The sequence below is a fragment of the Bactrocera latifrons genome, unplaced genomic scaffold (assembly GCF_001853355.1).
Source record: "Bactrocera latifrons isolate USDA-ARS-PBARC rearing strain unplaced genomic scaffold, ASM185335v1 scaffold_44, whole genome shotgun sequence".
Classification (NCBI taxonomy): domain Eukaryota; kingdom Metazoa; phylum Arthropoda; class Insecta; order Diptera; family Tephritidae; genus Bactrocera; species Bactrocera latifrons.
Genome location: NW_017537090.1, coordinates 44,034 through 55,770, shown reverse-complemented (window position 1 = coordinate 55,770; position 11,737 = coordinate 44,034). Strand labels below are relative to the sequence as shown.

The 11,737-nt window shown below is 31.9% G+C and overlaps 1 protein-coding gene across 1 annotated transcript in view; it reads right to left on the bottom strand.

Moving 5' to 3' along the window:
• Positions 1 to 5,170: 5,170 nt before the first annotated feature.
• Positions 5,171 to 11,737, bottom strand: part of LOC108972938 (E3 ubiquitin-protein ligase CBL-B-B) — a gene marked incomplete in the record, with an annotated part of 11,171 nt that continues 4,604 nt past the window's right edge. The window contains 2 exon segments of the mRNA XM_018939873.1: positions 5,171 to 6,726; positions 11,644 to 11,737. Of these exon segments, the coding sequence (XP_018795418.1) occupies positions 5,290 to 6,726; positions 11,644 to 11,737 (1,531 nt within the window).

The following is an 11,737-nucleotide window of genomic DNA, read 5'->3' as shown; positions in this document are numbered from 1 at the left end:
ACCCCGCCCTCTAATAAGTTTAATGTCCATATTACTTAAAGCGCTTAAGCTATAGCAACCTACCTCAAATTTTATAAGAGCTCCTATCGAAAGTGTGAAAATGAATGAAGTCGCATGAATACCCCGGCCTCTCCCCATACAACGGTACTATTAAAAACTGCTTAAAGCGCTGTAAAATAACCAAATCCGCTATAGACATTAAATTTTATCACCGAAATGGTAGAGCAGGGCTTTAATGAAGCCGGTATCAAAATTGGGAGATGCGCGTTGATATGTCACATTCCTCTGACACTTGTTACATGTTCAAGTATGAAAAAGAAACCGGACTACAGCCACGTCTACTCCCATACAATATGTACAATTCTAAATTCCACCTGATTCTTTATTTACTAGAATACAAATCTAGAAGCAATCAATATAACGGTATAAAACTTTTCACGAATAATACCTTTATAGCATGCTACTTTACGACCAAAAATTGTCCAAATCTAACAAAAAGTGTTCCCCTAAGGTACCGAATATTTGGACCCCAGTATTGGTTGATTTTTTACCGAAAATATTGTTCAATGTGTCAGATTTATAATTGAAATTCAAAGAAATCCTTTCTTTATAGTAGTTTGTCTTCGCGCTAAAAATTAGTTGAATGGAGTTAATACTTTCTTTTGCCACCATATACCGAATATAATGATTTTCGAACTTCCCAGTAACTTTATACCACTATGTGAGTTATCTTAATAAAATTGGGAGAGCGTGTTTATTTGATAACGGTGCAATGGTTTTAAGCTTAGAATGAATAAAAGCTGGTGAAAACTCTCCCTAGACCCCATATAACTAACAAGCCTTATGTATCTGAAGGTACTTTCCTAGCTTTAATCCTTGTCTTGCATTTGGCAACTTGCAATCTTTGAAATGTTCGGTTATACCCGAAGTCCTTATTTACTTGACTTCGAAAAAAAGTTTTATTTAGTACAAAAATTATTCGTTAATGATTGCTTGTCATTTTAGAATTGTAGCTTCTTAGAATCACATCACCTCAATCGCGCCCAGCAAGCTTCTGGAATTATTCAGTGTGCTGGACCATTGTGAACAGATGTATGTATGTAATATGAGTGACGGTACAATAGACCAGGTCGCAGTACAAAACCTTAATTATTTTCAGTATATCTATCTACCTAATTAGTTTCGATAGAATTTAACCAAAAGTATTTAAACCTGAAGTGTGCTAACTTAATGAAGCGCAGTGTATATATGCAACTTATATGTAAGGCATATTTCATCCTTTCTTCAACTCCAATTAATATCAATATTTAACCACCGAACAGGAAATATTTAATTGAAACAGTTTTTATTTTTTATTAAATATATTTTTATTTATAAGAATAATTGCATCTGCTTAAATAGCTTTTTATGGCATGTCTATGGAAAATATAGTTTATGTACGCATGTAAATGTATGTATATGATTTAATGTTTATATATATGTATGTATACGTATGTATGTATATTTTATTGCATTTTTTTTTTTTTTTGCTGATTATGCAATACTAGTTGTATCATCTTAATTGGTTCTTGTTTGATCCATCACGTTCCTACTAATATTCAAAAGGAGTCAGTGCTTATAAAAACATCAAGACTGTTACAGTAATTGTTAAATGTACACAATAATTACAAAGTAAAACACCACGCGAATTATGCTGATAATCGACTTAGTTGTGGTATGTTTGCTGACATATTTGTTTTAGGACAAATTTTCACTAATCCTAAATTTGCTCTTTGACTTGATTTGATCGAGATTATGAATTCATGTTTACATGACATGCCATATATGTATTTACATATGTAATTGTAAAATATTTTTCCGAGGTTGATCTAAGCTTTAGAATATATTTAAAATTATGTGTATTACCTTTGATTGACAAAATGTGTTAATGCTCCTTTTCTGATATTTCTAAAACTATTTTTTATTGCTTTGAATAAATTTTAAACAATCCGTTTTTGCAACAGCGCCCAATGCAGGTGGATTTCAAGTAATCATTCAACACAAAAATTTACTTTAATTACTATTTTCGATTATTTGAAGTTGACAGAAATTTACCTTTAGTAAAAAAGTATATATGTATGTATATATTTTTTTTTCATTGCCATAACATCAGAGATATAATTTTGTAATGGTATTATTTATTACATACTTGCTGCTGTTTTCTTGAACTTTATTAATTTCGAATTCATTGATTTCGATTATTCCTATGTACTATGAACAGTTTTTTATTTGATTTTTTCTTGTATTGTATTCTTGATTTGTATTGTATTAATATACATTTAAACAAAGCTAAGCAAATTACATTTCGATTGCGATTGCGATTATTTTAATTGTGATCACTAGTGACTCCATTCATCTTATAATTATACTGGAATCTAAAATATTAAAATTTTTCAATTTTCAATTGCTGCAACTGCAACCATAAAAGTATGGTTATTTTTAATGCAGCTAAAATCAGTAAAAATTTTGCAATTAAAGTATTCGCAATCGCACAAGTGATTAGATTCTAATAGTAATTCCAACTGCCCAGCTCTGTTGTGTTACACTGGTGTGTACGTATAATAAAGTAATAATCGTCTTCGTAAAATACGCGAGTACGGAACTCTCCTCCCGATGAAATGAGTTCTTAACGTTTTTAAAAATATGAATGTGAATGTATGTATATGTACATATATGAAATGCACCGCGCACGCATCCCAGGTGAGCTGAACAAACTACAAAAAAATCCAAAAGAAAGGCATTTGTAGCCCAATTTTTCAAATGAAAAATCAGTGCTTTATGTTTTTGTTGGCTGACCCGATCAACATAAAATATCAAATTGTATAAACAAGTCTAGTAGTAATATAAGATAAGGTCAAACTTTATGACGAGGGATCTTTTGATTTGTAGACACAGTCACAAATCGTATCCTACAAACATAAGCTGTAACATTCCTTAATACAATCAAATTCCAGTCAGTTCCAAATTCCTGTTTACCTATCTTTGAAAAAGGAATCAAAAAGAAATTGGTAATGTTATTGTTGCTGCGGCAGAATTCTGCCGAGTTCACAGTCCCGTTCTGGTTCGCAATAAATAAATTACAATATTGCTTGTTTCTTCGGCATAGAGAATTCGCATTATACCTTCTACATTCATTGAAAAAATATGTATTGGCGATGTTCACTATGTAACCATGAAATGGAATGATATATGGCAAAGGATCTTACAGATTTGGTGCGGTTATAAGCTGCAATATGGTGATTAGTGGAACGTTTTCACCAAATCTTCTTTTCGATAATTTTTGTAAAAACTGACTGGTCCTTTCTGAGCTCCGTTCAAAGCAATATAATCGAACATAGTAAATGGATGGCATATCAAATTTCTCTAAAAATCAATTTATACATAATATTGTACAGCGGTGACAGGGAAAGTTACACATTCAAACAATTTAGATTTCAATTTTGATTTTAGAAATATAAGAATCTCAATATTATGGATTAATATACATATATATAAATGAAATATGAGACAGTTTTCCTGGACAGTTATCCACAATAGTGAATGTGGAAACTAATTACAGAACCATGAGCATCATGTTGCCAAAACCAAATGTTACCCATATTATTTCTTCCATAATAATTTTCATTTGTTCATGGAGAAATTATGCCTGTACAATTTTCTTTCATAATACTTTTTACGAGAGTACTTGTAATTTAAAAAGTAATTATGTGAAGAGATCTCGAATTTTGAAAAAACAACTTTCTCAAATATAGTAAGTTGTTCGATCTACTTTTCTAATCTCTCTCTTTGCATGATAAACCCCTCGTACACAGGCTAACAGAATTACTATAGTAACTCTCCAATTTAGTGACTGGTTAGATAAAAGAAATACTACAAAATATGTATATTATATTTAATATGTAATAAGAAATTTGTAATTTTGATTTGATCCACATAGCTTTTTTATAAATTAACCACCATGTTACTAGATTGGAGGATTTGGTCCCGATTTGTTTGTGGATGTTATATGAATTACCATTTTATGAATCTGTGTTATTCTCAAATCTTTCACAACGTTCGAGTTGGCATGTCAATATTTTCTACTGACAATACTATTAACGAACAATTTCGTTAATATTTTTCCGATTCAATGAACTTAAAAAATGGCTCTGTCCTGTACATTTTTATCCTACGCAACATATTGCAATAGTGTTGCTGTTTTGCTTCAGTAAAATTGGCTTTGTCATAACAAACTACAAAATATAAAAAAAAGGAAACCACAAACGGAAATTTGTTCAACATCCCTAGGCATTGCGCTTTTTCAATGAATTCGAATTGAAATATGTTAAAACACACTTATTTAATAAAGTTTCCGTAATAGTGTAGTTAATTAAGGACACCCCTAATTGTTAGAAAAAAGAAAGCCAATTGGGAGTTATTATTTGGTTTCTTCTGTTTTCGTTGTTGATATTGGAGTATCTATAGAAAATTTGTTTTCGTATTTACTTTATGTATATAAGCAGTTTTTAGAGTACATAATGTCATAGTTGAGTTGTTCCTGTAAATATTATTGCAACAAATATGTATATGTATATAAGTGTGTATATATTGGTTCGAGTTCATATATGTATGCTATATTAATACGAATCTTAACACTAGAATCGTTATGGATTGTTTAGTACTGTTTTTTAAGCTTCAAGTCAATTTTATATAAATTGAAGCTAGGTGTCTACCTTTTCGATCATTTTCTTACTTTTTGAGTAATAAGGAGTGATTATTTGTTCATTCAGCCACTACGTACTAATTACTGCCTTTGTGTTTATGAATATAAGCTGCAGATCATACATATGTGTATGAATGTGAGTATACGATCTCGGATATACGGTAAAATTATACATATTTCTTCAAATTTAAATCAGTAGGCATACAAATTTTTAAGTATTTTTATATTTAAAATATGTCCTTTTCAAGGGAAATTCAATTTATTTCTTATACTCGTATAAAAAATTTCAATCAATTTACTTAAATCGAGCGTGTTTAAATAAAAATGTATGCATTATTAATTGATGTAAGACTTTTCAGAAGTTGGAATTCAGTTTTTACTTTTACTTATGTATGTCGAATTTAACTTGCCAAAAGCTTCTCGAAAGGGCAAACATGAAAGTTTTCTTTATACTAACCTGATATATAAGTTACTATGTATGTAATATTGCATTCAATGCTTACTAGATTTGATAATATCTCAGGTATCATACTTGTCGACCGCTCATCTCAAACAGTACTCTTCGACACGAACTCACGCAAAATGTCGCATGCCATCTCAATATTGTTGCGAGAAATGCCCAGCGCTGTAATAGCGTTTTCTTTGGTATAGCCCTCTTTCACAAGCCGTGCAATGTATTCAAGATTGATATTTTCATATGGTACATTGCAGTCTTTTTGATTGATCGCCACATTTTCGTATAGAAGCGGCTGTTGTTGTAGTTGCTGTAGTGATTGTGTGGCTTGTTGTTGACTTCGCTGCGATGCCACCGTTGTCGCAGTTACTACCGAGCCTCCCGTGGTTGCGGCAGGTGCCATTGCTAATGGTTGTGTTGATGATGTCGCATTGCATATTTGTGTGTAATGCGGAGTGCATGCCATGGGGTTAATAGCAGTTACTGGTGGCAGCTTTACGGTTGTTGGTTCCAAAATGCGAGCGGATACTGCCAATCGTGCTTCCAAGGGCCGAGTGTCAATTACACCCATAATAGTTTCGGCCGGTCCGACTATGTCATCGTCGAGTATTGAGCGTGTAGGCGTAGAAGCAGGTCCAGAACCCGCTGTTGACTGTGTTGTCAGTGAATGAGGAGTGGAAGTCGTCGATGTGGTCACGCTGATCTGTTGTGCTCGCAAATCTTCAACAATACTGTCCACCAACATCAAGTTGCCATGTGGAGGTATCGGTGGAGCTGTTGTTTGCGGTGGCGCAGCAGCTCCTTCTGTATTCGTCGCTAAACTATCTGAAGGAGTTCCTCCACAAACTGGAGTTTGCCCTTTATGTTTGACTGTTGCTGTCTCACACGATTTAGCTATAACTGGAGTTACAGTACAACTTGCACCTATAATTGTTGTGACACTATTCTCAACACCAGGCGATGCCTTTCGCGGCGGCAACGGAGGAGCAACATGACGTTGTGTAGTTGTGTGCTGCTGTTGTGTATTTGCTTGCAAAGGATCTTGTAGGCCTTGTAGTATGGCATACGAGGAATTGTCGTTATGTTCGGATTTGCTTGTCGCCATTCTCGTTACATAATTACTGTTGGGATTACTGCCGTTTGAGGCTGAGGTAGCTCCCATTAGAGGCGCGCTCATCCGATGTGTCGATTTTTGCGCAGCAGTCGCGACATTTGTACTACTACTTCCGCCATTAGGGGCATGTATASGCTGTGCAGTGGGCGTGGGCTGTGGCGAAAGTACTGCGTTAGCTATAGCCGATGCGTTAGCAGCCACGATATAGTTGCTGCCGCCAGAATTCACCAATGTAAGATTCGGTATGTGGCCTGCATATAAGTCGTTCTGTACTGCAAGTAAGCTGGGAGTAGTGCTTCGGCGAGTGAAACGTGGAGACGTATGCGGGCTCTGCTTGTCCGTGGCAGGTGTGGTTGTGGTCATACTGTTGCTTAATGCATGAAGCGATGAAGTAGCAATGTTGAAATCAGCGCCATCCTATGATGTATTACGAAAAAAGTGGACAGACACCAACGAAGAGAGGTAATCAAATTGGGGAGAGAAAAAATTGGGTGATGCATTCAAAATATTCAATATTTAAGTTGTGTTTTTTGCGTAACCGCGCTTTATAATGATTTTGACATTGGAGTTTAAGGGTATTCGTTCGTCGCATGCTGAGGAATATGGTTGAAATTTAACAAATATAACATAAGTAATCAACGATTAAACAAGAATAGAATTAGCAAGGCACGAGCAAGCGACAGAATTTCAAAAATTAACAATATCCTATTTTAAAAATGTGACAGCAAATAAACCGAAGAACTCTAAGCAGCATGCCACAATAACACAAAGAATATATTACAAAAATATTTCCGTATTTATGGAGCCCTGCATGCTGGATTAGAAGGCGGCGGCAAATATTTCTAAGCATAAGAAATGTTTGGCAATTTAGCTGAGTGTTATTTTTATTTTCCTGTTTTGTTGAGATCCATATATTGAAGTATTCAGCAGTAGCAATGATTACTTGCAAAAATGCAAACCCACTGCAATTATTAAATACATTTTGAAGATTTGTCTGCAATATATGAAACACCTGTTTGCATATTTGAAATTAGAAAAGAGAAAATAGGTTTTTATCGACCATAAATTTGTTGCCAAGGCGAATCGTTTCCTTATTGTTCAAAATTATTATTGCTTTTTGAAAACTTTAGGTATACCACTGCATCAAATACCTGGCGGGTCTGACTTTTTATTATTATTTTATTAAAAAATACGAATAAAAAATGAAACAGGAGTGTATATAATAACAGATAATAATCTATGCAATCACGGGTTTTACTGACATTTATGTACAAAAATCTAAATATCTAAACCAATACATATATACATGCAGAAAACCAAGCGAAAATCACGAAAAAAAAATCACGACAATAACAAAAGGTTGAAAATACTTTGAACGTCATTTAAATTTATTCGCATTGTATTTTGTGTACGTTTTACTAGAACAAAGTCCTTAAAAATAATTATTATCGTTTCAATACAGTTAAATAAAATAATTCTAATAAATTTGCCTTTATTTTTTTACTTCGACAAAATATACAATTACTACACTTTTCTCTATATAAATATATTTAGTTGTCGTATATATGGAAATTTTAGCCTTACTTAAGTTAAAATAATAATTACTAATTATATTTGATCGATTATGTGCAAATTATTGCAATTAAAAGTTCAAAAGTCATAAAAATACAAATATTTTTATAACAAATGTAATATGTAGTAATTAATTAGCCTTTGGTTTAGGCAAATTAACACAATTAGAAATATTTATACACATATACATCTGTACATATACCCACTGGGACTGTGCTCCACAGCTGAAAGCTTTTTGCCAAACTTTGAGATATGCTTCAAGCAAGAAAACATTTTAATTATTTGCACATATTCATAATAATTTGTATCTGATGGTTTCAATAAAGTTTGAAATAATTCTCATTTATGCACAGACATCGCCAAATTTTAATTTGTGCAAAATAAATTAAATTATGTACATATTGAAAGACATTTATTTTAAGTTTAATATATATGTACGTAAGGCAATTAGTGCAACTTTGGTTTGCGATGGCATTCAAAAACACACTACGAAAACCACACTTGCATTTCATCAAATCGCTGGCAGAAGGAAAATTAATTTGTGTTGTTTTTCACTTTAGAGACATAAGCTCCATAATATCAAAACTGAGACCTAAACTCCGTGGAGCGTACCTGATGTATGTATATATAAAATGGTGTATTAATATTTCTTAACACCCTTAATATTATTACATATCATTAAATTAGAGTGGAAACGCATACATATATCAATAAAATGGAATTTATAACATATATAAATACTATCTTTTATTTTCACAAAGGAAATGGAGTTGAAAAATTAATTTATTTTATTTTTGTTAAATGACTTTTTAGATATATTGTATTGTTATTTGCGTAGAAAATTTAATTATTTTTATTTATCTAAACATTTTCGCAGGCGAAAATAGTTTTACTGTTGTACTTGACTGCGATCCACTCTAACCTATTCTATGACAACTTTCATTCATCATAAAAATAAATCTATATAAAATGAATTAACAGTCTTATTAGTTTTTTTAATGTTATGATGCTTGTATAACAGCATTTACCAAATATCCACCAAGTTGTGCACGCCCAGCAAAACACAGTCTCAAACGCTATAGCTTTTTGATTATTACACTAGATAACTGTAGTTTTCAAACCATATTATAATTGAAAGGAATGGTAAAGAATTTAAAAAAGGAACAACAATACTGGTAACTGATTTTAATTGAATCTGGATAAAATGTTTGCATATACGCAATAAAATTATATCAGAGTCCGATTTGAAAACTCAAATTGGAGCATTTTATCTGGTGTTTCTCAAGTGGTTATACTATATAAGTATTTTTAGAAAGATACTAGTTATCTAGTAATTCACCAGTGGATAGCTATATTTTGTGTTTGCTGGGTTGTTTATTTGCTTAATACTGCCAAAAGCATATATGAATATGTAGATATGGGATATTCATGCAAATAATATTATGTATATAAACATAATTATATACATATGTACTTGTGCATGAGAATCAGTTCTACTATTTCACATGAAATAATAGATTTTCTAAACAACGTCTATTAGAACAGATAACTTTTGTTAAAGTGAGTGCAAAAATCATAGATTTTTTTTATAAACATAGTTGGTCAAAGGCAGCAATGTTCCATATTATGCAACAAGTATATAAAACAACAATATTGTAAAAAAATATGCAGGTAAAGAGACATTAGACATAAAGTTATAATAAATAAAATAAAGTATGTCATTGCAAAAAATGGTAAATGAATAATAAGCAGGAAGGAAGCGACCTTTCATGCAACTTTGCGTGGAATAAGTATCTACATAACATATTTACGGTTCCTATGTTCAAAAGTTTGTATGAATGCAGATTTGTACACAATATTTGTCCAATTCTAATTTATTGCGTAACGTAAATTTATTACTACTTATTTATCTTTGGAGTTTTTTTCGTAAAAAAATACAACTACATACATAAAACTAAATACAAAGCAAATTACACGATTTTCTTTTTTGTTATAATGTAAAACAATATACTTTTTTATAGTGAGCAACAGCTGTGTTTTTATAATTTGAAACAGTTATGCAAGGTATAAATAATTAAGTAAACAAACTCAAGACGAATTTTGCGTTGTAAAGGTTGAAATTTGTCTGTATTTATAAAATTTTTGTTAATGAAATTTGATTAAAAAAAAACTTTAAAATTACAATTTATTTGCTGATCTTCGTGACTTCTTCAAATAAAGCAGGCCATCCACAGACGAATTTGTTCGACGAATGTATTCTTTTCGACGAAATTTTCGTCCTTGGTGTTAGTGTTCGTGTCCACATTTCGTGTACAACATTTTGTTCGAAATATAGCAATGTTTCTATCTTGGCTTGGTTCGTGCGAACACGATTTACAGTGAATGGCAATGGCACGAACATTATTTGTGAAATTTTTTTTAGCGTACAAATTTGTCAAGATGTCTAAGCAATTTCTGCTGGAATTTATAAGTGATTTCTTTCTACTAATAAAATAAAAATACAAATGTTGTTCGCAAGCCATGTTGGAACTAGATGGTGAACAAATATATGAACATGTTCGCGAACAAATCCGTGTGGATGGCCTTCTTAAGGTCTTATTAGCTCTAAATATTAGAGGTGCAATTCATAAATATATTCCCAAAACTTCATCACAGTTGCAAAGTGTTTGTACAATGTGTTATAAAATGGGTGGTCCCAGTATCGATTCGGTATTGAAATTGTATTGATACAAAGCAAACATACGTATGTACACTGGCGTAAAAAATCATTGCATCTTTGCTGTTCATAACACTGCCAAATCTCGATGTTCAAATATTTGAGAAACGGAATTTTGGAAGGCTTTGGGAATTATATTAATATATTTCATAATTTTCTTATCGAGACGTAGACAAGTATAAAACTGTTAGCTAAGTGCTTATCAAAATGACACCTTCAAACCACAACTGTTGTTTTAAATATTACTTTTCTATGTTGTTGGTTGCGTTTTTATATAATCCAGCTGGATTATGAATGTATGTGAATGAACGAGCCACATATGTATATAAATACATTTGATTTTGAAATGATTATATGTAAGTAAAAATTATATATTAAAAGTAAAATTAACACGTAAACATAAATAATGTACTATCGAAACAATAATAAATATAATATGGGAGGTTTGATAGGCAATAGGCCTACATTATAAATATGCATAATAAATAGATAATACAGTAACTATTTACAGAAAGGTTTATGAAAACGTCTGCGTATTTCATAGCATCAATCAAAACTATGCTCCCACTCAGCGCAGATATTAACAAGAATACTAAACAACCAATCAACATTACAAGTATTTCAAGAATACATAATATGTTCAACAAGCAATTTTTACCAATTTCTAATTTTAAATCTTCTGGATACATTTTTATTTTATCGATCACATTCATAACTCGTTAACAATAATATCTATTACCAACGAAACAAAAAACGAAAAATTATAGAGATAAAATATATTTCTTGAACAATATACTATAATTAATGTGCCATAACTGGGGACTACTGCCGTGCGAATTACATGGAAAGCCGGAATTAGTGTATGGAAGAAATCACCAAAGCGTAACTCGCTTACAGCGTACAAGTGTTTGGCAGTGGTATATAATTTGGGTATTGATTGATTGCTTAATATTATGCTTGGCTTTTGTTTTATGATTTTATTGGGTTATTTGCAAAGCGCAGCGCTTCTAAAAAAAAGTCTAAAATATCCTACTTATTATTTATACCTCTGTATCGTCGTCGTCGGTGTTCTGATGGCGGCCATTTGTCGAGTTCCGATTATGCTGCTTTCGCGGATCAAAAGCGTCAACCACAATTTGT